The 26,539-nt window shown below is 42.8% G+C and overlaps 1 protein-coding gene across 4 annotated transcripts in view; it reads right to left on the reverse strand.

Moving 5' to 3' along the window:
• Nucleotides 1-26,539, reverse strand: part of LOC119953583 (E3 ubiquitin-protein ligase rnf213-alpha-like) — a 198,139-nt gene that overhangs the window by 20,394 nt on the left and 151,206 nt on the right. For all 4 annotated transcript variants that reach the window (XM_038777977.1, XM_038777979.1, XM_038777980.1 and 1 more), the window contains 10 exons: nt 22,721-22,820; nt 16,660-16,774; nt 15,688-15,886; nt 14,458-14,654; nt 12,850-12,972; nt 8,420-8,530; nt 7,874-8,116; nt 1,211-1,292; nt 1,083-1,117; nt 888-985 (listed from right to left, as the gene is read on the reverse strand). In XM_038777977.1, the coding sequence (XP_038633905.1) occupies nt 888-985; nt 1,083-1,117; nt 1,211-1,292; nt 7,874-8,116; nt 8,420-8,530; nt 12,850-12,972; nt 14,458-14,654; nt 15,688-15,886; nt 16,660-16,774; nt 22,721-22,820 (1,303 nt within the window). The remainder of the gene's footprint in view (nt 1-887; nt 986-1,082; nt 1,118-1,210; nt 1,293-7,873; nt 8,117-8,419; nt 8,531-12,849; nt 12,973-14,457; nt 14,655-15,687; nt 15,887-16,659; nt 16,775-22,720; nt 22,821-26,539) is intronic.

Consider the following 26,539-nt stretch of genomic DNA (forward strand, 5'->3'; position numbering starts at 1 on the left):
TGAACAGAATACAGTATCTTGCAGGGGGAGAACACCTAATCGATTTTGGGGAAGTAAACCAGCTGTTATTACCCACTCTAGCCCCTGGGTGACTCGAGGCTCACACTAAAGTTGACAAGAAAAACGACCTTAACAAACCACTTAGTTACATCAAACCTCCACAAAGAATTTATCACAGGGATTGCTGCGGTTCAAAAAAGTAGCCAAACGCTATCTGCTCAGGAAAACTATGCCAGGCAAGAATGCCTGCCTATCCAGAGGCACCCGCATCTCGTAAAATAATAAGAAACTTGAATCTCTATGTTTCGCATGTGTTTTTCAAAGTAGTGACTGAGCTAAAGTTTCTATTGCCTTTTTTCAACTGCTCCATTCTGCTCCTCATTCCTCATCTAAAATCTTCAATAATAACCAGAAAAGAGAATAATGTAATATGAATGCGCATGTGGTAACATAACTCAGCAATTTCCAGGTTACATCCTTTAAAAACAGAGGACCTTTTGGGGTGTATTAAACTTTGCTTGTTGGCGGGAGTTGGACTGAGCTATTTAATTTGGTACTATTTAAGAGAAAACAAAGGGAAAGAGATTACAGGAGAAGATTTCTTGCGTAACAAGAACTTGCAATTAAACTTCAACGCAGCCGTGATTTGCATGCCAAAGCATCCGAAGATACAAGTTGACATGAGCCACTATCTTTGGACACCTACCACAGAAATAAACTCACCAGTAATTTCTGATCGATATGATTTTTATTAAAAATGAAGACACCAAACGAATGTTGCTGATGTCAAAACATATCAATGTCCAGTTGACTAAATAGCTGCTTATCTGTCTTCTTAGTTTTAGGCAAGGCATTTCTTTACTTAGTTTGCATGGAAATGTTCTTACCCAACAGCATGGCCGAATCCAGCAACTGCCCTGTGGTTAACTCCTCCAATTGCAACATTACATTCAATACAGCGAGATGTTTCCATAGGCTGTCCACACTACAATTACAAAACAGCATTGCTACAGTCCAAAGCATTTCACCAATATGGCATTTAAAATATGCAATTAATAAAATTAAAATAAATCACTTCTTACCTCTCCTACAACACATGGATGTCCATTCGGGCACTCTGAAAGGTAAAGGGAATTGCTGATGGTTCCTTAATCGTTCAACATTTCTCAAAACGGGTAAATAAATTCAGAGAGAGATTTTTGTCACTTACGAAACCACACTAGATTCTGAAGAGCAGTCCAGCCCCTAGCTTCTAGAGTAACATCCTCAGGCATGGTAGGCAAGAATGCATCCTAAATGTGGGAGGAAGAATGAAAAAAAAGCAAACTTTATTTTCAGTCATTCTTATCTCTCTCGGTCGTGTCTTTTTGTGCCCGTCACCAGCAATTCTTCCTTTCCATCTGAAAATCTGATAAAGATTGGAATTCAGACTGAACATGCTGAGATTTTTAAAATATTGCTTGCAGATATTGGGGAAACTATTTAACAGACGACAGGTCTTTCCAATGGGGATGGAAGCGAATTTAAGTCAAACTGGGCTCCCTCTAGTAACATGCAGCTCAAGACCGCTAGTCAAAGTTGAATGTGCCCATCTGCTTGATGTAACATGAAGAATGGAAGCCTTTATGAAGAAGGGCAGCATGGTTGCACAGTGGGTAGCACAATTGCTTCCAGGGTCCCAAGTTCGATTCCCGGGTTGGATCACTGTCTGTGTGGAGTCTGCACATTCTCCCCGTGTCTGTGTGGGTTTCCTCCGGATGCTCCGGTTTCCCTCCACAAGTCCTGAAAGACGCGCTGTTAGGTAATTTGGCCATTCTGCATTCTCTCTCTGTGTACCCGAACAGGCGCCGGAATGTCACGACTAGGGGCTTTTCACAGTAACTTCATTGCAGTGTTAATGTAAGCCTACTTGTGACAATAAAGATTATTATTATGATTAAAACATTAGAAATTGTACGACGGGAAAGAGAATCGGAAAAGAAAAACATTGTTTGAAATACATTGAAATTGAGCGGCAGGAAGAATTGCTAATAGTGGTCTTGCTTTACAACCCCTGGCTGCAGGCTGCCAACAGATGGTTTGCAAATTTCTAGTTCAATAAGTCCAACTGAGTGTGTATACTACTGCCAGAATCAACAAAATATGTTTTCATCAGCTTTCTCGCTGCACCAGTTGAAAAGTCCCGTAAAATGTACAGATACCTTAATTTATAACGCTCAAGATCATGGAGTAATTTACAAATCTATTCTTCAATTAAAAGGACTTTTGTTTTCTCTATTTTCACTCTGTTTTACACAAATTCGTTGTATGAAATGGGCAAAACAAAATCTTTCATTAATTTAATCTGATCGACAAGAATGATAGTCAACATTTATACCAATGATCAGGATTATATCACAGTTCTTCCATAACTGTTTCTATACTCCCCGGTATTCCAACTGCTGCCTGGTGCATACTTGTCCAGAAGGCTGCTCACCACCACCTGGTTAAAGGCCTAGCTGCAAAACACGGACAGAGACCACAGAGTACAAGATGTAAGCATTAAAATTACTGTTGGAAAAGTAGATATGGGGATTTGTCGGGTTTTACATGGCAAACAAGCTTTTTCCAACATTAGCTCTCAGAATCCGATTGCAGCTTCAGGAGTTTTGCACACATGAACACAATATTCCTGAAGTTGCAGTCGTCAATCACTGCTGCGCCATAGGCTGCCCCGTCAACAAACCCACCCCAAAGTTGGATATCAATTCACTCTGGTGGGAACTTCCCCTTTCCACTCTAATTTCACTGCTGAATTACTTAAAATGTTACGCCTTGCTTAATGAGGTCCAACCGAGCTTTTAACAGTTATAAGCAATAACTATTGTTAAACACCCGATTTGTCTCAAAATGCAGAAGGTCTCCAATATGATTAATAACTAAATTTGTTAAAATAATTTAACTAATTTAAGTATTTCATGATATTTCAGCTTCTACCTTCACCCCAAGTGTATGCCCCAACTTTTATTTTGCATTGCAACATTTTTAAGTGATTTGATTATTGGTCATTTTAATTTTCTGATTGGATACTTTAACAGTGTGAGGATGGTGGATGAAGTTTCAATGGGGGAGCATTTTGGAAACAGTGACCATAACTCAGTAAACTTTACGGTAGTTATGGAAAGAGACAAAGATAGACCAGAAATTAAGGTTCTGAATTAGGGGACGGCCAATTTTAACAAAATAAGACAGGATCTGTCCAAAGTTAACTGGAAGTAGCACTTGTCGGAGAATCTACATAAAAGCAGTGGGATTGATTTAAAAAGGAAATAGAGGGCGACATGTGGCGCAGTGGTTAGCACTGGGACTGGGGCGCCGAGGACCCGGGTTCGAATCCCGGCCCTGGGTCACTATCCGTGTGGAGTTTGCACATTCTCCCCATGTCTGCGTGGGTTTCATCCCCACAACCCAAAGACGTGCAGGTTAGGTGGATTGGGCATGCTAAATTGCCCCTTAATTGGAAAAAAAATTAATTGAGTACTCCAAATTTTTTTAAAAAGGAAATAGAGAAAGTACAGGGCCAACATGTTCTCATGATAGTGAAGGGTGGGAGCAATAAGTCCAGAGAACCTGGACTTAGGATAAGGAAAAAAAGGGAGGCTTACGGCAGATACCAAGGACTAAAAACAGCAGAAACCCTGGAGGAATATAGAAAGTGCAGGGGGTTACTTAAGAAAGAAATTAGGAGAGCAAAGAGGTGCCATGAAAAAGCACTGGCGGGTAAAATCAAGGAAAATCCAAAGGTGTTTTACAAGTATATTAATGACAGAGATTTGATCAGGGTAAGAGTGGGGCCCATTAAGGACCAATGTGGCAATTTGTGTGTAGAATCGGAAGAGGCTTTAAATGATTACTTTGCATCTGTGTTCACCAAGGAAAAGGATGCTGTCGATGAGAAATCAGGGAAGCGCATTGTGATTTACTCGAACATCTTAACATCGAGAGGGAGGAGGTATTAACAGTTTTAATGGGCCCAAAAGTGGATAAATCCCCGGGTCAGATGAGATGAATCACAGGATTCTTTTTCCCAATTAAGGGGCAATTTAATGTGGCCAATCCACCTACCCTGCACATCTTTGGGTTGTGGGAGTGAGACCCACGCAGGCACGAGGAGAATGTGCAAACTCCACATGGTCAGTGACCGGGGGCCGGGATCGATCCCGGGTCCTCTGTGCCGAGAGGCAGCAGCGCTAACCACTGCACCACCACACTGCCCTGATGTATCCCACTTGCAGAACCTCTGACAAAAATTTTCAAATCTTCTCTGGCCACCGACGACTGGAGGACAGATAATGTGGTTCCATTATTCAACCATTATTCAGGAAGGGAAGTAGGGACAAACATTGAAATTACAGGCCAGTGGTGGGCAAAATACTTGAAAAAATTATGCGGGACTGAATTAATCTCTAGTTGAGAGGCAAAGATTAATCAAAGATAGTCAGCATGGTTTTGTCTTAAAAACTTGATTGAATTACTGGATGCGTAAATGAGGTTAGCGAGGTTGATGTAGTCCACATGGGCTTCAGTAAAGCTTTTTACAAGGTCCCACATCGGAGGCTGATGAAGAAGGTAAGAGCCCATGGGATCCAGGGCAATTTGGCAAACTGTATCCAAAACTGGCTGAGTGGTAGGAGGCACAGAGTATTGGTTGAAGGTTGGTTTTGTGACTGGAAGACTGTGTCAAGTGGTGTTCCACAGGGATTGGTCCCGGGTCCCTTGTTATTTGTAGTATACATTAATGATCTGGATGTGAATGTGGGAGGAATAATAAGCTAGTTAACAGATGACACAAAAATTGGTGTGGTAAATAGTGAGGAGCAAAGCCTGAGATTACAGGATGGACAAAAGAGTAGCAAAATGCATGAATTCACATCATGAAAAGTGTGAGGTAACGCATTTTGGGAGGAATAACAAGGCATGGGAATATACAGTGAATGGTCGGACGTTAGGAAGTAGAGGATCAAAGGTACCGTGGTGTCCACAGATCTCTGAAGACAGCAGGGCTAGTAGGTAAGGTTGTTAAGAAGGCCTATGGAATTCTTGCCTTTATTATCCAAGGCATTGAATATAAGAGCAACGAGGTTATGCTGGAGCTGTAAAAGAAACGCTGGTTAGGCCCTAGCTGGAGTACTGTGTGCAGATCTGTTCACCACACTATAGAAAGGAGGTTATTGCACTGGAGAGGGTGCAAAACAGATTCACCAAGATGTTGCCTGGGCTAGAGCATTTCAGCTGTCAAGAGAGACTGGATAGGCTGGGGTTGCTTAAGGAATCGCACCTAGAAATAGTAGATTAATTGGCAGTCATTTTCCAAAATTCTTTGGACTCTGGAATGGTTCCTACAGATTGGAGGGTCGCTAATATAAGCCCGCTATTCAAAAGGGGAAGTAAAGTTAAACAGGGAATTATAAACCAGTGAGCCTAACTTAGGTAGGAGTTGCTGGAGTCCATTATCAAGGATTTTATAGCACAGCATTTGGAAAGCAGTGATATAATCAGACATGGTCAGCATGGATTTACGAAAGGGAAATCACGCTTGACTATTCTACTGGAACTCTTTGAAGATGTAATTAGTAGAGTTGAACAGGGAGAACAGGTTGATGTGGTTTATTTAGACTTTCAGGCTTTCAACAAGGTCTCATATAGCAGATTACTATGTAAAATTAAAGTGCAGGGGATTGCGGGTAGTGGCTTGAGATGGAATAGCGAGAATGGATAGAAAGCTGGTTAGCAGACAGGAAACAAAACATTGGAATAAATGTTTTTCCCCCCCCCGATTGGCAGGCAGTGACTAGAGGCGTACTGCAGGGATCTGTGCCAGGACCCCGACCTGTTCACATTATATATTATTTTATTTTTTAAAATTTGGAGTATCCAATTATTTTTTTCCAATTAAGGAGCAATTTAGCAGGGCCAATCCACCTAACCTGCACATCTTTGGGTTGTGGGGCTGAGACCCACGCAGACACGGGGAGAATGTGCAAACTCCACACAGACAGTGAGCCGGGGCCGGGGTCGAACCCTGGTCCTCGGCACTGTGACACATTATATATTAATGATTTGAATGAGGGAACTAAATGTGTTATCTCCAAATTGTGCAGATGATACAAAGTGGGGTGGGAGGGTGAGCTGTGAGGAGGATGCAGAGATGCTTGCGTGTGATTTGGACAGGTCGAGTGAGCGGGCAGATGCAGTATAATATGGATAAATGTGACGTTATCCATTTTGCTAGCAAAAATAGGAAGGCAGATTATTATTTGAATGGGTGTAAACAGAGAGGTGGATACTCAGCGAGACATTGGAGTCCTCGTGCATCAGCCACTGAAAGTTAAGCGCACAGGTACAGGTACAACAGGCAGTTAAGGCGGCAAATTGTATGTTGGCGTTCATAGTGCAAGGAGTTGAGTATAGAAATAGGGATGTTATGCTGCAATTGTTTGTAGGATGCTGGTGAAACCACACCTGGAGTATTGTGTGCAGTTTTGCTGTCCTTAGGTTCATAGAAGTTACATTACAGGAGGCCATTTGGCCCATCGAGTCTGCACCAGCCCTTGGAAAGAGCACCCTACTTAAGCCCTCATATCCACCCTATCCCCGTAACCCCACCTAACTTCTTGAACACGAAGAGGCAATTTAGCATGGCCAATCCACCTAACCTGCACATCTTTGAATCGTGGGAGTAAACTGGAGGAAACTCATGCAGACACGGGGAGAAAGTGCAAACTCCACACAGCCATCCGAGACCGGAATTGAACTCGGGATCCTGGAGCTGTGACACAGCAGTGCTAACCACTGTGCCGCTGCGAGGAAGGATGTTCTTGCTATGGAGGGAGTGCAGCGGAGGTTTACATGGCTAATTCCTGGAATGGCGGGACTGTCAACTGAGGAGAGACTACTTTGGTTCATTAGACATCCTTTCTCAACCAACTTTCAATCGGGACAGGTCTCCCCAAAGAATCAGGTGAAAAAGGCCAAAAACCAAGGACTCTTGCGGGAGCTACCCAACGTGCGACCGTCTCCTACATGTTGTCCCCGGAAGTCTCACATGAGGGAATACTAAGTCAGTTGGGATTATATTCATTGGTGTTTAGAAGAGGGAGAGGGGAATCTCCTAGAAACTTATGCAATTCTAACAGGATTAGATTCAGAAAGAATGTTCCCGATGTTGGGGGGAGCCCAGAACTAGGGGGGTCACAGTTTGAGGATAAGGGGTAAACCTTTTAGGGCTGAGGTGAGGAGAAATATCTTCACCCAGAGAGTGGTGAACCTGTGAAATTCACTACCACAGAAAATAATTGAGGTCAAAACATTGTGTAATTCCAAGAAGGAATTAGACATAGCTCTTGGGGCTAAAGGGATATGGGGGGGGGGAGCGTGTGTGTGTGTGCTGGGTCCGGGTATCGAACTTGATGATCAGCCATGAGCATAATGAATGGCGGTGCAGGCTCGGAGGACTGAATGGCCTCCTCCTGCTCCTATCTTCTATGTATGTTTCTAAGTAAGTAGTGGCATCTGTGGAACTGTATCGCAGCAAGCAATCAATGTCTTTATCCTGATTATCTGCTGAAGAAGAAAAGGAAGAAAATAACAATAAAATATCAATTAATAAGGGAAGAGCATGGAAAGATGGAGGACGAGAATGCATAGGTTGGTTCAGCTCAATCTGCTGCCTGGCGTTTTTGATTATAGGTAAAGTCTGTGAGGAGAAAAAGTGCAATTATTATACATGATCTGCGAAGTGACACAATGGAAATAATGCATTAACAATTATGTTTTATCTAGACAGACATTTAATTATGGAAATGGTAAAACAAAATATGAAGAGAATCCATACCAACATATCAGCAGGTTGGAATGCAAGGTTTTGCAGTGGAGTCAGGATACAGTTGTTCCCCGAGATGAAGACAGCTGCTGCATGAACGATTATTTCTATTATTGTCCGCTTCAGGCTACTTTGCTTAGGATTAATCGGAATTCCGGGAATGCCATTGTCGACTAATGTAATGGCAAATGTCTTAAACCTGTCAGAACCAGGCAGCATTTTCTTCTCAATGTACTTTTTAATAGTGTCACATTGCTGAAAAACATCATCAATGAAATTCACTCAGGGAACTTGAAAATGAAACGTGATAAAACTTTAGGTAAAAGAAACAATGTCCTAAAGCTGAAGGCCTGCAGTGGCATTTCTCCATCAAGGAAACATGCTTGACCTGGGACTGTTCGATATTGACAAGCATTGAGATGCTCAATTCCCTATCACTAACATTCTCCAAGCACAAATGCTCACCAGAAGAACAGAAAGCAACCCATCCTAGATGCTTTACTAAACAACAAATCATTTCAAAGAACAAAATCCTTCATACTTATTATTCAGACTTACAGATTGCTGTGGCTGGACACCTGGGTCGCTTGATGCGTTCAAAATAGCGATCTCCCGGAATATTGCAAGAGTCACGTAAACTTCTTGTTCATTGAAAGGGCATTTGCAATTCTAAAGAAAAATAACGCTCGTCAAGATTACCTTAAAAGCAGAACCATGCATAAAAGCTAATAAACACGTCATAGTCGGCTGAGCCTAATGAGAAAACAAAACTTTGTTCACAACATTAAGTCTAGGATGATAGATGACACAGCCCCAGAACTTCCTGGAATTTATTGCTGTTTCTATGGGGCAACATTATGTTGCACCAATTTTTTTATTTTTTTTTAAAAAAAGGATATCTGTAAGTAATTGATTTAAACTGGTTTTATACTGAAACAGCAGCATACAACAATTTCTTAGATTTTTTGCACAGATTCCGCCACTCCTGCAAAGTTTTTCAATAAGCAAAGAGTAAGAGAAACAGCAGTGGCAGGTGGCTGAGTGTAAATGGTGATGATATAGGGCAGCAGCCCCCCTGAAATTACCTGTTGTATTTGTACCTGTTTTTTTTTTTTACAGCACAGAACAGGCCCTTCGGCCCTCGATGTTGTGCCGAGCAATGATCACCTTACTTAAACTCACGTAACCCGTATACCCGTAATCCAACAATCCACCCATTAACCTTACACTACGGGCAATTTAGGATGGCCAATCCACCTAACCCGCACATCTTTGGACTGTGGGAGGAAACCGGAGCACCCGGAGGAAACCCAGGCACACACGAGGAGGACGTGCAGACTCCACACAGACAGTGACCCAGCCGGGAATCGAACCTGGGACCCTGGTGCTGTGAAGCATTGATGCTAACCATCATGCTACCGTGAGGCCTTTTATAATGAAGCACGGGCAAATAAGCTCTGCAAGCTTTTGTCAGCAAGACTGGTACCAAAATCGGATTAAATTTCAGTCATTTCTGCATACGGATAATCGAGGAAAACCGTGGCAAAGTCTTCAACTTCTTCCAGACAAATCTTGAAACATGGTAATGTGTGTAGAACAGAATGCGCTCAATAATAACAAAAATGAGGCAAGTCACGAGTCAGCAAGTTTCCTTCTGCCTGCCTCTCCAAAGGATCTTCTGGAGTTTGATTCATAAACTCAATTCCTTTTTCCTCAGCTTGGGCAGAACAAACCCAATCCCAGGGAGAGACAGGAAGTTTCAACCACCTGTAGCATGCAATGGGTTTCCAGCTAAATTATAAGTATTGTCTGACAGCAGTGATTCTGAGCTGGTCAGATGATCAATTTCAGGCATTAGCAATTTCTTCACGTAGGCCAACATAAATAATTACAAAAGACAGCATATCCACGGGTTTCAAATGCTTCATAAATTGTTTTAAGATCTACATTCAGTTATTTATGTTAAAGAAAGTGGTTTTCAAATTAAATTGCCTTCTTCTTTGGCACCATCTGTCTCAGGAGACGACGGACAGCACCTGCCGTGTAGATCACTTCGTCATTGGCCATTTTCTGCTGTGGCTGTTGAGGCTGTGTCACAACGTTCTTTCTGGAGCTGGCGCAGTTGAATTCCATTGGCTTGAGGTTCACCGATGTTTCTTTCCCCTTCTGGCGGGTGCTCTTTTCCGCCATCTGGTCATTTCTTTCATTCTTTACTTCTCCACGATATTTCTGACTGTCCATCACCAGGCACTCCAGTCAACAGCAAGGACTTTTCATCCATAAACTCCGATCCTGGTTGAGGTGTTGCTTACAGAGGTCCTTGTAATGCAGATGTAGACGCCCTGTCGTTTTCATGCCAATAGCAAGCTTGCCATAGAGTTTATCTTTGGAGATATGGCCATCACCCATTCAGTGCACATTGCCCAGCTTGCAGTGTCACTGCTGACTCAAGAGAGTAAACATGTTAAGGATCCCGACACACTGATGCACTTCCATATTTGGCAGGGTCCCAGGTTCGATTCCTGGCTGGGTCACTGTTTGTGGAGAGTCTGCACATTCTCCCCACGTCTGCGTGGGTTTCCTCCGGGTGCTCCGGTTTCCTCCCACTAGTCCCGAAAGACGGACATTCTGAATTCGCCCTCTGTGTACCTGAACAGGCGCCGGAATGTGGCGGCTAGGGGCTTCTCACAGTAACTTCATTGCAGTGTTAATGTAAGCCTACTTGTGACAATAAACATTTTTAAAAAAAAATTATTAAGCTGTGACATGACAGCTGTTGCCTTCGCAATTCTACTGCTGATTTCAGCATCAAGGAACAACATGTTGGTAATTGTTGATCCAAAGTATGTGAAGCTGTCAACGACTTCCAGACCAAGGTTGTCAATCTGCATGGAAGGTGGAATCTTTATGTTCGGGCTCATAACATTTGTCTGAGGCCGATCATCAGTCCAAACTCATTGCAGGCCCAGGAGAACTGGGACATTATGCACTTTGGTCTTGGTGGAGAGTCTTGCCAAGTTGAAACGCTTGCCATCAGCTCTGACATGCAGGTGGACCCCCTCATCTGAGTCACCAAAAGAGCTCAATTGCAGCATGGAAAAAATATATCAAAGCATCCTGCTGCTCATCTTAAAGACATTTGATTCTTCTCGATTGTAACGGACAGAACTGTGCGTGTTCTTTTCGAATGAAGAAATCAATCACATGAGTCATGGCAAGCAGCTTATTTCTCGCAGCAATTTAAAGACACCCTCTCTGCTGACAAGACTGAAGGTCTTGATGAGGTCTTTGAAGGCAATATAGAGTGGTCAGCATTGTAACTGGCGAAGTGAGAAAATCATGTTAACTGTCAATCTGTCAGTTTTGAAGCCACACAGACACTTTGGAAAGTCTGGAATGGCTCCGAAAGCTTCTTCAGTACACAATACAGTTCAAAGTAGTGCTTCACCCACCTTTCAGCTGCTTCCTAGATTCAATGATGATGATTCCTTTCTTTTGTCTTCAAAGGGTTTGTGATGATTCATGACTTTTGTCTTCAAAGGAGCTGTTGCTTTCTTGATTCCTTCATACATCCCTCTAACATCCCCAGATTCAGCAGCAAATGTTATATAGTTGCAGAGCTTCAACCAGTCTGATTTGGCACAGTGCCTAGCAGTCTGTTGAGGTTTTATCCTGACAGTTCTGAGATCATCTAGATTTGTTTGCTAGGAACTTGCTTGTAAGTTCTTGAGAGCCCTCCACTTGTGACAATATAGGACGTCTCCCTCCGCCTTCGTTTGGGGAGGGGGTGAGCACTGCAAGTAGTGTTACTTCCCACTACAAAACCCACGTCAAATGTTGCCTCTTGGGTTTTCCCCTGCCAGAAAGGCATGTTGCATTTCTCTTTTAAGGGATACACTCTGATAAGGCCTATTTTTATATATTGTTTTTGCAGAGTAGCAATGTCTACATTGAGCCTTGTAAGTCCTTTGTTTATCACAGCTGTCTTCCCTGCGAGATTAACTTGCAAGTCGTCAATAAGGCCATTACCTATGGTCCTCACAGTTCAGTTTGTGATGTGAAAGTCTGGTGTCTTCTTTGTTGAGTTAGTCTTGTCTGGTCCATAGATTAGCAATCTGCCTTTCAAAAGATTACTTTCTGAGCTCAAAGTACCCATTGAAGCAAGCATGCCCTGGTGGGACAGCACCTAACTGATTGGGGACTGCTCAGCTTGGGGAGGGTAACCGTCCACTGAGATGCGATGATCTCTTCGTCTTCAGCAGTAACCCCTGGCACTCATATTCTATGACAATCGAGTGAGAGGTTCTAACAGTTCCTGTTGCTTCCTGTGTTACGCCATTCTAAGTCATGAAGCAGGAATGCCCTCTCCAGGGCGCAGGCATGGGTAAATAGTATGGAGACCCTTAGTTGCACAAGCATTAGGGCTGCCCCCTCTCGGCATTACTAGTATTATCTAAAGGAAAGGAGAAAACCAGTCCAGCTTGGTACCAGCTCTGTTGCAGGAGTTTTTGGAAAGCTGCCAACATGACTCCACTATGGATTTTCTGTCAGGGCTTACTCCTTTAGTTTTCTTCTCTCCCTTGACACCCACAAGGCAGTGGAGCTATTTACCCATGGCTGGGCTTCTGGTTTGTGGTTCTGGTTTCCTGGTGCCCATGAAATTACCTTGTGGGACAGTGTTTTTGAAGTCTTCTCGTTATTAGTGGAGCCAGAAACCCATTTACTTTTTAGTTGGTTAATGACTCCACTAATATATTGGGCAGAGAAACTTCAGCATCCACACGTGATTAATCCACAGCTCAGGTTGAACTGAATAAGTAGTTAAAATCAATAAAATTCCAAAATTTATCAAGTAACTTACTCACAGGTAGCTTTTTGTAATGTTAAACTGCTTTGAGCTTAATTAATTTGTTAGTTCAGTCAGTTGGTGACAAACATTGCCCCTGGCTTCAATGTGCTATCGTGATTTCAGATGTTCAAACACTTACCTTCTGAGCTTCAGCTATACTTTCAGCCTTGCATTCAAGAATAGCACTGCTTATTGCATCTCGAATCAGTTTATAATTTTCACCATACACAAGGTAACGATCAATTTGTCCAGGATGATCTCTCTGAAAGCAACAGAACAGAGCAAAGTCGATTTTTGCCAATAACACAACATTTCTTCAAATTACAACCATTACTGCTGACGTTTTCTCACGGGCAATGAAAGTTGCTGCATATGTTTCTACGAGAATTTATAGTTTTTTTAGAACCTCATCCAGGTGTCCATTTGCTACGTGCGAACATTACTGCTGGCAGCCTATTTGATTATGAGCAAAATGGTAAGCAAGCTTAGTCCCAGCAGGAGCAGAAGAGATTTGTTTCCTGGCTCTAAGTCAGCAGTGTCCACCATTTCAAATATTCCATTGAAATTTTACCCTTTGGAAAAGGCAAATTTTCATCTGTATTGAATTTTTATACCCTCAAGAATGTCCTAAAGAATTTCACATAAAGAAGTACAGTTGTTAGGAATACGAGATCAGGAAAGGTTTCATTGAAGAAGTTCAGGCCTCCATTTTGTAGTTCAGGGATATTTTTCAGAATTTGTTAAAACAGGCAATATCTGGCAGGTCAAACTTCCCAAGACTAAAATGATGCAACCATTCTAATACAAGATAGGCCTGTGTAGTCTTAATGTTCTAACAGATATATGTATCCATCGGTTGACCGTTTCTTCACAAGAATTCTTATAAGACCCATCCTCTGGAACAGAGAGCTGAACTGATGTGGTTAAACCAGGATGAAGTCATGGAATAAGTATGATGTAATAACCTTTCAGCTGAGGAGGAAAAGTGAGACCATTGTAAGGAAATTCGGGAATACCCAGAGAGCTGACTGTACTCTGGTCAAACTCAAATATTAATTCAATGTCTACAGCCGCCTTGCATCACTGTGCTACTCAAGAGGATGAGCTGAATTTCCTTGGCCCATTCGTGAAGGGCTGGCAAAAGGGTGGGGGGAGGAATGTTGGGAGGGCCGTCACACATCTTCCCATTTCCATGCCATTTTGTCAGCAGTGAGAAAGGTAGCAGCTTGACTGCCTGCCCAGTGGCCAATTGAGCCACCCAAGAGGTCAATTAAGGGCCACTTCCTGCCTCTGCTGGCATTTTGCCAACATCGGGAGGGTGGTCTGCTTTATGGGGCGACTGCGAGGTGAAACATTTTTGAGCTGGTGAATGAAGAAAGGAGTTCCCCATTCAGGAGACTATGGGACATTCAAATATGCATTTTCAAACATTTGCCAGATTTTATGTGAATTTAGTATTATATTTGCTCTGGTTCCACACCAAAAAGTTTATAATTTTGCTATTCCATTTGGATGTTGATGGAATATACATCAGTGATATGTTTACTTATAGTGTGAATATACAGTCTTACAGCAATATTTTCACAGCCAAGCGCTATAACTTTTACCACTAACCTTTCAAGGCTGTTGGTAACTGTGAGAAAGAGTATTTAGTTCATCATTCATGGAAAAACAAAGTTAACATTTTTAATTGATCTTGACTAAAGTACAAGGGACTCAAGAAATAAACAGATTATTTATTTTGTACCTGTTGAATTATTTCCTCTGGAAACACCCAAGCAAATTGATCATGCATTGAAAGCTGCTGAACAAACTCCATTCCGTTCAGACTACATAGCTTCCGCACAAGGTAGATCCGGAACCAATCATTTCCACGCTTTTCAAACATTTGCTTTATCGACCGCAGAAAAGTTTCTTTTGCACGAACATATTCCAAATGTGCAGCTGGAATCATGAATAAAGCAAACATCGATTTTCAACATGGGCCAATATGAAAAGGTATTTACACTTCATTCTTATGTCATACACTGAATAAGAAGCAACTGTCCAGTACTCAACCAAGTCATTCTTCACACAAGTCGAGACAGTGAGCACTAGTAGGTTATTCACCTCAGATAATGAGAAGCAGCTATCATGACTGATGTATCCTTTTTCTAACCAATGCGCACTAAAGTCAACTATAATAAAAGCAAATACTGTAGATAGAACATACAGTACAGAAGGAGGCCATTCGGCCTATTGAGTCTGCACCGACCCACTTAAGCCCTCATATCCACCCTACCCCCATAACCCAATAACCCCTCCTAACCTTTGTGGTCACTATGGGCAATTTATCATGGTCAATCATCCACCTAACCTGCACGTATTTGGACTGTGGGAGGAAACCGAAGTACCCGGAAGAAACCCACGCAGACACGGGGAGAACGTGCATACCCCACACAGACAGTGACCCGGCGGGGAATCGAACCTGGGACCCTGGCGCTGTGAAGCCACAGTGCTATCCACTTGTGCTACCGTACTGCCCCTGTTGGAGATCTGAAATTTTTAAAAAACTGCTGGATAAACTCAGCGGGTCTGGCAGCATTTGTAGAGGAACTGAGTTAACATTTTGAGTCCAACATAACTCTTCATTTCTGAAGAGTCATCCGGACTCAAAATATTAACTCAGCTTCTCTCTCCGCAGACGCTGTCAGACCTACTGAGCCTATCCGGCACTTTAGTGAACGATAAAACATATTTTCTGTTGTTGCTTAGTCAGCTGATAATAGATAAGCTGACAAGAGGCGATAACATGCCTGGTCTGTACATCTCACTACCATAACACACAGATCTTTACTGAATAACAGATTTGGCAAGCACAATTTAGACTTGTTTGATTATTTTGTTTACTGGTCCAGTTGGGTGGAGGTGGGGGGTGGGGGGGGGGGGGGGAGAGAATACAATACAAACATTATTTAAATAAAAACGCCAGCAGTACCAAATGTATCATGTGATTCACACAGCAGTTGAGAAGCCATGTCAAAACAAAGTCGGATTCGAGCAATCATCTGCAGGGTTTCTATCGGAGTCTGACAGCCCTTGTGTTTAATACACTTCTGAAGGAAATCTTTCTCTTGAGCCAGATAAGCAACTTTTTCTTGCACCGTACAAATCTGGGATTTTTCGTATATAGCATCCTGAAAATAGGAAGGAAAAAAGTCTAGTTAATGTTTCCAAAATGCTGATGTTTTTGTCGACTAATATTAATCACGGGCGTGTAAACTGTGTTCCCTACAAGTGAATTTATGCTTTAATTACTTTATCTTCTTTCTGAAAAAGAGGCAAAAAAAAAGAATAAAAGAAATGCTTGCATTTACTGCATCTTTAATGACCTCTGAACACTCCAAACTCTTTGACAGGAAATGCAGTACTTTTTGGTGTAATTGTAATGCAGGAAACATGGCAGATGATTTGTATACAGCATGGTCTCAAAAATAGTAATGTCATAACAACCAGATATTTTCCTCTTCGGATGTAGATTGAGGGGTAAGCATTGGCTGGGAACCATCCGATTCTTCAGTATAGTGCTATAGGCCTTTTATGTCCACTCAAGAGGAAGCATGGGCCATGGTGTAACGTCTCCATCAAAGTTGGCACATCCAATAGTGCGGCACCATCTCGATACTGAACAGAAATGTCTCCCTCGCCTATGTACTTATTTGGATTATGGTTTGAACTCAGAACATTCTGCCTCAAAGGCAATAACTTCGACTGAACTAATGTAACGACAAATAATATATGCATTCCATAGACCAACATTAAATCATAGCAATATCATACCAACTATAATTGTGATGATGAAATAACTAAGAACTTTGGAAGGAGTACAGAATATTTAGGCAATGATCTGATTTGTGATAGAAGCTGCTTACAGTTTTAAATTAGTACCAATGAGTTTAAACAAACATACCTCCAAACAGTTCAAAAAAAGTGTATAGAGTTCAGTCCGATCTTCCTGATCGAGAATGTTTGTTTCCTGAACCGCAGTAAGATACTGCTGCAAATGATCCTTAATGTCATCAAAACTGGAAGGAAATCATTTATTTCAGTTAATTTAACACTAAAAAGTGGAATAGAGAACTAAAATAGAGAATTTAAATCTTTGCTCTTGTGGTGGGATTCAACATTTGCATAACATTTTTTAAATGCAGAATCATAAGAAGTACAAAGAACAAAGAAAATTACAGCACAGGAACAGGCCCTTCAGCCCTCCCAGCCTGCGCCGATCCAGATCCTTTATCTGAACCTGTCACCTATTTTCCAAGGATCTACTTCCCTGTGTATTCCCGCCCGTTCATATATCTGTCTAGATGCATCTTAAATTATGCTATCGGGCCCGCCTCTACCACCTCTGCTGGCAAAACGTTCCAGGCACCCACCACCCTCTGCGTAAAAAACTTCCCACGCCCATCTCCCTTAAACTATCCCCCTCTCACCTTGAAATCGTGACCCCTTGTAATTGACACCCCCACTCTTGGAAAAAGCTTGTTGCTATCCACCCTGTCCATACCTCTCAATTTTGTAGACCTCAATCAGGTCCCCCCTCAACCTCCGTCTTTCCAACGAAAACAATCCTAATCTACTCAACCTTTCTTCATAGCTAGCACCCTCCATACCAGGCAACATCCTGGTGAACCTCCTCTGCACCCTCTCTAAAGCATCCACATACTTCTGGTAATGTGGCGACCAGAACTGCACGTAGTATTCCAAATGTGGCCTAACCAAAGTCATATACAACTGTAACATGACCTGCCGACTCTTGTACTCAATACCCGGTCCAATGAAGGTAAGCATGCTGTATGCCTTCTTCACCATTCTATCAACCTGCGTTGCCACCTTCAGGGTACAGTGGACCTGAACTCCCAGATCTCTCTGTACATCAATTTTCCCCAGGACTCTTCCATTGACCGTATAGTCCGCTCTTAAATTAGATCTTCCAAAATGCATCACCTCGCATTTGCCTGGATTGAACACCATCTGCCATTTCTCTGCCCAACTCACCAATCTATCTATATTTTGCTGTATTCTCTGACAGTTTGCCTCGCTATCTGCAACTCCACCAATCTTAGTATCATCTGCAAACTTGCTAATCAGACCACCTATACCTTCCTCCAGATCATTTATGTATATCACAAACAACAGTGGTCCGAGCACGGATCCCTGTGGAACACCACTAATCACCGTTCTCCATTTTGAGACATTCCCTTCCACCACTACTCTGTCTCCTGTTGCCCAGCCAGTTCTTTATCCATCTAGCTAGTACACCCTGAACCCCATAAGACTTCACTTTTTCCATCAACCTGCTATGGGAAACTTTATCAAACGCCTTACTGAAGTCCATGTACATGACATTTACAGCCCTTCCCTCATCAATTAACTTTGTCACTTCCTCAAAGAATTCTATTATAAATGTGAATAGATCCTATCCCTCAGTATCTTCTCCAACAGTTTGCCTACACTGACGTCAAGCTCACAGGTCTATAATTCTCTGGATTATCCCTGCTACCCTTCTTAAACAAAGGGACAACATTAGCAATTCTCCAGTCCTCCAGGACCTCACCCGTGCACAAGGATGTTGCAAAGATAACTGTTAAGACCCCAGCTATTTCGTCCCTTGCTTCCCTCAGTAACCTGGGATAGATTCCCATCCGGTCCTGGGGACTTGTCCACCTTAATGCCTTTTAGCAGACCCAAAACTTCCTCCTTCCTTATGCCGACTTGACCTAGAGTATTTAAACATCCATCCCCAGCCTCAACATCCGTCATTTCCCTCTCCTTGGTGAATACCGATGCAAAGTACTCATTAAGAATCTCACCCATTTCCTCCGATTCCACGCATAAATTCCCTCTTTTGTCTTCGAGTGGGCCAATCCTTTCTCTAGTTATCTCTTGCTCCTTATATACGAATAAAAGGCTTTAGGATTTTCCTTAACCCTGTTAGCCAAAGATATTTCATGACCCCTTTTAGCCCTCTTTATTGCGGGTTTGAGATTTGTCCTACTTTCCCGATATTCCTCCAAAGCTTCATCAGTTTTAAGTCGCCTAGGTCTTATGTATGCTTCCTTTTTCATCTTAGCTAGTCTCACAATTCCACCCGTCATCCATGGTTCCCTAATCTTGCCATTTCTATCCCTCATTTTCACAGGGACATGTCTGTCCTGCGCTCTAATCAACCTTTCCTTAAAAGACTCCCACATTTCAAATGTGGATTTACCCTTAAACAGCTGCTTCCAATTCATATTCCCTAGCTCCTGCCGAATTTTGTTATACTTGGCCTTTCCCCAATTCAGCACTCTTCCTTTAGGACCACTCTCGTCTTTGTCCATGAGTATTCTAAAACTTACGGAATTGTGATCGCTATTCCCACAGTAATCACCGACTGAAACTTCAATCACCTGGCCGGGATCATTCCCCAATACCAGGTCCAGTATGGCCCCTTCCCGAGTTGGACAATTTACATACTGTTCTAAAAAACTCTCCTAGATGCTCCTTACAAATTCTGCTCCATCTACACCTCCAACACTACAAGAGTCTCATTCAATGTTGGGGAAGTTACAATCTCCCATCACGACCACCCTATTGCTCCTACATTTTTCTATAATCTGTCTACATATTTGTACCTCTACTTCATGCTCGCTTTTGGGAGGCATGTAGTAAAGTCCCAACAATGTTACTGCACCCTTCCTATTTCTTAGCTCTACCCAGATTGCCTCAGTGCTCTAGTCCTCCATCGTGCCCTCCTTAATCACAACTGTGATATCATCTCTAACCAGTAATGCAACTCCTCCACCCCTTTTACCTCCCTCTCTATCCCTCCTGAAGCATCTATACCAAAGAGTCCAAAGATGTGCGGGTTAGGTGGATTGGCCATGCTAAATTGCCCGTAGTTTCCTAATAAAAGTAAGGTTAAGGGGGGAGTTGTTGGGTTACGGGTATAGGGTGGATACGTGGGTTTGAGTAGGGTGATCATGGCTCGGCACAACATTGAGGGCCGAAGGGCCTGTTCTGTGCTGTACTGTTCTATGTTCTATACCCTGGAGTATTTAGTTGCCAGTCTTGTCCTTCCCTCAACCAAGTCTCAGTAATACCAATATCATATTCCCAGGTACTAATCCAAGCCCCAAGTTCATCTGCCTTACTTGCTACACTTCTCGCATTAAAACAAATGCACCTCAGACCACCTGCCCCTTTGCGTTCATCATCTCTTCCCTGTCTACTCTTCCCCTTAGTCACATTGAGTTTATAATCTAGTACCTTACTGGCTTTAGTTGTTGCCTCTTTACTGTCTCTAACTTCCTAATCTGGTTCCCATCCCCCTGTCACATTAGTTTAAAACCTCCCCAACAGTGTTAGCAAAAGCACCCCCTGAGACATTGGGGCAATAGTAGGGGCAGGTTTAGGCCATTGAAGTCCTTTGACCCGCTCTACGGCTGATGTGATTGTGGCCTTAACTCCACTTTCCTGTCGGCCTCTCACTCTCAATATCCCTACAGATCGTATATCTGTCCAATTCAGTCTTGAACATATTCAATGGTTTCCCAGCCTCCACTGCTCTCTGTGAAAGGCTAACAGCCCTGAGAGAAGAAACTTTCCTCATCGCCACCTTAAACGATGGCCCCTTTTTATTTTTAAACTGCTGTTTTGTGGATTCCTCCAAGAAGTTAAACATCCTCTTGGCATTTGCCCTGCCCATTAGAATCTTATGTTTCAATAAGCTCACCTCTCATTTGTCTAAATGCCAATGAGTGTGGGCCTAACCTGCCCATACTCCCTTTCCTCACAAGACATCCCAGGAATCAGTCTAGTGAACCTTCTTTGAACTGCTTCCAATGCAAGTAAGGAGACCAAAACTGTACACAGTACTCCCGGCAGTCTCAACAGGCTTTGTACAGTTGTGGCAAGAATCCCTACTTTTATGCTCAACCTCCCTTGCAATGAAGGCCAATATTCCATTTGGCTTTCTAATTACTTATTGTACCTGCATCCTAGCCTTTTGTGATTCATGTACAAGAATACCCCGATCCCTTTGTGCCACAGAATTAGGCAGTCTCTTCCATTTAAATAATGTGTTTTCCCTATCCTTCCTGCCAAAGTGGACAACTTCACATTTTTCTACAATATACTCCATCTGCTATTTTGTTGTCCACTCACTTAACCTTTTGCCGACTCTTTGCATCGTCCTCACAATTTGCTTTCCTACCTATCTTACACAGAAAAAGTGATCACATGGCTAGAAACTAAACAATTATATGCCAACACATTAGATTGGACACAATTCACAAGAACAATTCCCCAAATCTGAAAAAAAAATGACAATCAGCCATCTGGTATGTTGTAACTTAAATAAATAAGTATACTCAAGTTACGCTGCTGATTTGTAAAGCAAATGATCAGATCAAAAGTCATCTTGTATAATCCCTGGGATGATGAACGTTTATAAAAACTGCTTGAGAGGAGTGAGCAAACCATGTGTCCATGAAACCATGACATAGAAATGAAACTGAAGAACAATCATGAGATGGACAAAAACTGAAAAAAAGCCCTCTGACCCTTCCACTCTCCTTTGATAAAGAATTGGAGATCATGAGTTGCTGTTTTCAGTGTTAAGAGGGGGGATTTTGCTCGGAAATAGAAACACTCGTAGCTGAATCTCTATGTTCATTAAACAGATGGCTGACTACTAAGAATCGTAGAATGGAATCATAGAATTTGCAGTGCAGGAGGCCATTTGGCCCATCGAGTCTGCAACGGCTCATGGAAAGAGCACCCTACTTCAGCCCATGCCTCCACCCTATCCCCGTAACCTAACCTTTTTGGACACTAAGAACAATTTAGCGTGGCCAATCCACCTCACCTGCGCATCTTTGGACTGTGGGAGGAAACCGGAGCACCTGGAGGAAACCCACACAGACACGGGGAGAACGTGCAGACTCCGCACAAACAGTGACCCAAGCTGGGAATCGAACCTGGAGCTGTGAAGCAACAGTGCTAACCACTGTGTTGTCCCCACTGTGCTACCGCGTGCCCCCACTGTGCTATCGAAATAGCAGAATTTTAAGTACTCGAATATTATTCACGAGATGCAGGACAGATAAAGTCAAAACCAAACCAATAAAAGATGGTTTTGCACAGATGTTTTGCAATGGGCAAGTATTTCAGTGCTGCTCGAGTCATGCCATTTTAAATTTGACTCAGGTTTAGAAATGTGACATATTGGAATGGTCAGGTTAACTGTCACATCCAAAATCAGATTAATTTACCCATTACCTCATGGACACCTGTAGGATCTTCTGGTGTGTAAAATGGCTGCCACAACAGCGGCTGCCTTTCAAGGCAACCCTGCGCACAGCACGGGTTGTTAAGTTTGGCAGGTGTGATAAGGTGCTGTGTACACATTTCCATTCCATTTTAAGAGAATGAAGAGTTTGTAGTTGCATCAACCAAATCATGACATTAGAATTGTAATCCAGTAGGGCAGCACGGTGGCGCAGTGGTTAGCATTGCTGCCTCGCGGCGCTGTGGTGCCAGGTTTAATCCCAGCTCTTGGTCACTCTCCGTGTGGGATTTGCACATTCTCCGTGTGTTTGCGTGGGTTTCACCCCACAACCCAAAGATGTGCAGGGTAGGTGAACAGGCCACGCTAAATTGCCCTATAATTGGAAAAAATTAATCGGGTACTCTAAATTCTAAAAGAAGAATTGTATTCCAAGATACTTAATCCATTCAGTAATGCCATTCCCATTTAAAACTGTTCAATAAAGCATGTGGTTGCGACTAATTTCCTGAAGCTTCTATTAACTATCCACAGTTTTATACAAACTTTATTTGGGACCAAGTTCTTCAGTGAGAATAATTGAAGAGTTCTGAATGAACATAAAACACTACTCTTCTTCCATAATTGTTTTTGGATTTATAACAGAAAACAAATGATTAAAATGCTACAGCCTCCTTATCCTATCAATAGTTTGTACCTGTACTTTAGCAGCAGTTTAAGTACAATGGAACGGACAACAGGATTTCGATCAACTGAGTCATCAAATGGTGAAAGGGTTCTGGTATGATACTGGCGATCTAAAGAAAGACAAAAATAAATATCTGATGCAAAAAGAAAAGTTTCCAGTGGAATGTTTGAGATAGATACAAGACTTACATGCTTTTAGAATGCTGATGGTAGACGGTACAAGTTGGGCATTTAGAGCATTTGCTTCCCAGCAAGCCGACTTCTGTTTGGAGTAAAAAGCGGCAGAACAACAGCTTCCACCGGGCCAGATAAAACAGTGAGCAACAAGGAATGCCCCACTGCAGCAAGAAGGAACTAAGCTACAATGAAAATGGTTCTACTGCCTCTTAAACGATGACTCCAAACTGCAAGACGCCCAACAGACAGCACTGCATTTGAAAAACATGTTGTTTGCCTTTCCCAACATTTTCATTTTGTACATATAGCAGAATAATTGTGATTATTTTGAAATGAACCGAATCCCAGTTGTTGCCAAGAGGTTTCCCCAACTCCTAAGCAACTCACTCCCTTTGCCTGTTCATTTATTGGCCCACCGCCTTTTATTGTGCATTCTGAGCTATTCAGTGAAGGGTGTCACTGTTGATATTTCTATTATTTATTCATGGAAAATAGGCATCGTTATTTAGGCCAGCATCTATTGTCCATTCTTAGTTGTCCTTGAGAAGGTGGTGGTGAGCTGCCTTCTGAACCACTGCAGTCCATGTGGTGTAGGCACACACACAGTACAGTTAGGGAGGGAGTTCCAGGATTTTGACCCAGCAATAGCGAAGGAACAGCAATATATTTCCAAGTCAGGATGGTGAGTCACTTGGAGGGGAACGTCTAGCTGGTGGTGCTTTCATCTGTCTGCTGCACTTGTCCTTCTAGATGGTAGTGGTCGGGTGTTTGGAAGGCGCTGTTTAAGGAGCCTTGGTGCGTTCCTGCAGCATCTTGTAGAGGGTTCAGAAAATTTACAGTGTAGAAGGAGGCCATTCGGCCCATCGAGTCTGCACCGGCCCTTGGAAAGAGCGCCCCACTCAAGCACATACCTCCTCCACCCCATCCCCTTAACCCTGTAACACCAATTAACCTTTTTGGACAATAAGGCCAATTTAGCCTAGCCAATCCACCTAACCCACACATCTTTGGACTGTGGGAGGAAACCGGAGCACCCAGAGGAAACGCACGCACACACGGGGAGAACGTGAAAACTCCGCACAGACAGTGAAGTGACCCAAGCCGGGTATCAAACCTGGGACCCTGGAACTGTGAACCAAATGTGCTAACCGCTAATGTACCGTGCTGGTTCACATTACTGCCACTGTTCATCGGTGGTGGAGGGAGTGAATGCTTGTGGATGGGGTATCAATCAAGCAGGCTGCTTTGTCCTGGATGGTGTCAAGCTTCTGGAGTGTTGTCAGAGCTGTATTCATCCAGACAAGTGGAGAATATTTCATCACGCTCCTAACCTGTGCTTAGTAGATAGTGAACGGGCTATGGGGAGGCAGGAGGTGAATTAGTCACTGCAGAATACTCAGCCTCTGACCTGCTCTTGTAGCCACAGTAGACATACGGCTAGTCCAGTTCAGGTTCTGGTCAGTGGCAACCCCAGGATATTGACAGCAGGGGATTCAGCAATGGTAATATCATTGAATATCAAGGGGCAGTGGTTAAATTCTCCCTTGTTGGAGATGGTCATTGCTTGGCATTTGTGTGGCATTGTTGCAAATGCCTCGTCTTTTGCACTGAATTTCTGGGTTCCCCCAACATTAAAGATGGGGATGTTTGTGGAGACTCCTCAAGTGAGTTGTTTCATTGCCCACCATCCATCATGACTGGGTATGGCAGGACTTCAGAGGTGAGATCTGATCCATTGGTTGTGGAATTGCTTAGCTCTATTTATTACTTATTGCTAATGCTTTTTGGCTCACAAGTAGTCCTGATTTGTAGCTTCCCCAGGTTGCTATCTCATTTTTAGGTATGCCTGGTGTTGGCTCCTAGCATGCCCTCCTGCACTCTTCATTTAACCAGGATGATCCCCTGGCTTCGCAGCAGTGGAAGAATGGGCACCATAAGGTTACAGATTTTGATTGAGTACAATCCTGCTGCTGATGATGGCCCACAGTGCCTCATGGTTGCCCAGTGTTGAGTTGCTAGATGTCTTTGAAATCCATCCCTCACAATCCCTGCCATGCATACTTTTGCATAGGGGATAGTGAATCGCCTCATGATTTACACTCCCAGCGTGAATGCAAATCAGAGGCGATTCTTCTCTGGTGGGAGAACATAGTCTCACAAAAGGAGGATTCCAGCCATTGTGTTTAATCTAAGTAAATAGGTCAGATGATATTGAGTGGTTGGTGGGAGGAACCAGGTCTGGGGCAGGCAGAATTGGTTTTTGGCTGAAAGCCGAGCCGAGAAGCAGTTTCTGTGGAAGGCTGCCAGAGATTCTACATTATTCTGACAGGGCGTCAGGTCTCTCTCTTCAAGCAGTCTCACAAGATCTCGATCCAATGTTTGGCAAGTAACCCTGTGTTTGCCACCTCTATTTAAAAGTGGGTTTTGACCTATGCTGGGTTTGCGTGATTGGAGATAAAGAAGATATCAGTCAGGAGTTAAAGTGTTTCCTTTAATTGTTCAGCATTGTTTAACTGGTAATTGAAAGCCATATTTCTGTAATGTTAGGGTAGTTTTAATACTGTGTTAGAAATAAAGTTTGTTTTAATACACCATATCCCTATTTGAGCATGCAATCACTCCTGGAGCAAAGTATCCTTTCCTCAACAGTTCTACAAATTTATTAAAAGTATTGGAGCTTCTGTCCGGTACCCTAACAAATGTTGGGAGTGTGGCCCGGGATCAGAATAACAGTAAACTAATAGAATCAAATAAATTTACAGCATAAAAGTCCATTTAGACATTCGCACCCATGTCGGTTGAAAAACACCTCTCAGGCTTAAACACAATTACAATCTTAATTGATGGACGTTTAGTTCATGGCACTTCACATTTGCAAGCTAGTACTTCTTAAATGTTCTTCTGCCTCGCCCATCCTTCCAGCCCTCCACCTTGCTCTAAATTAAAACATTTAGCTTCAGCTACCTTTTAATCCTTCAAGGGTTACTTCAAATCTAGAACCTGGTTATTGACGTCTCTGCTGTAGGAACTAGGTCAATTTTGTCCACTCTATCTGGCACATCATAATTTAATAGACCTCAATTAAATCTCCCCAAAGCTTTCATGGTTCCAAAGAACACCAGCCTATCCAATTTTTCCTCATAGCTGAAATTCTCCAGGCTTGGCAACACCCTCATAAATCTCTGTACCTTCTCTAGTAGTCATACTTTTCCTCAAATCTCTCAACCATTTGTCCAGACCTCTGGATTACTAGCCTGTAACATACCACTATTGCTATCGAAGAAGAAAACCAATTAATAATTGTAGGGTTATTGTACAAGGTTAAACAAAAGGACTTGTACTTTCCAAGTGTTTTTCACAGCCATCGGACATCTCAAAACAATTTACAGCCAATGAAATGCTTTTGAAGTGTAGTCACTGTTGCAATGTAGAAAACACAACAGCTAATTTTCACAAGCAAACTCCCAACAAATAGCAATGTTAGCACTGCTGCCTCACAGCGCAAGGGACCTGGTCTTGGGTGACTGCCTGTGTGGAGTTTGCACGCGCTCTCCGTGGGTTTCCTCCGGGTGCTCCGGTTTCCTCCCACAGTCCAAAAATGTGCAGGTTAGGTGGATTGGCCATGCTAAATTACCCCTTAGTGTCCAAAGAT

This window comes from Scyliorhinus canicula, chromosome 18 (assembly GCF_902713615.1).
Source record: "Scyliorhinus canicula chromosome 18, sScyCan1.1, whole genome shotgun sequence".
Classification (NCBI taxonomy): domain Eukaryota; kingdom Metazoa; phylum Chordata; class Chondrichthyes; order Carcharhiniformes; family Scyliorhinidae; genus Scyliorhinus; species Scyliorhinus canicula.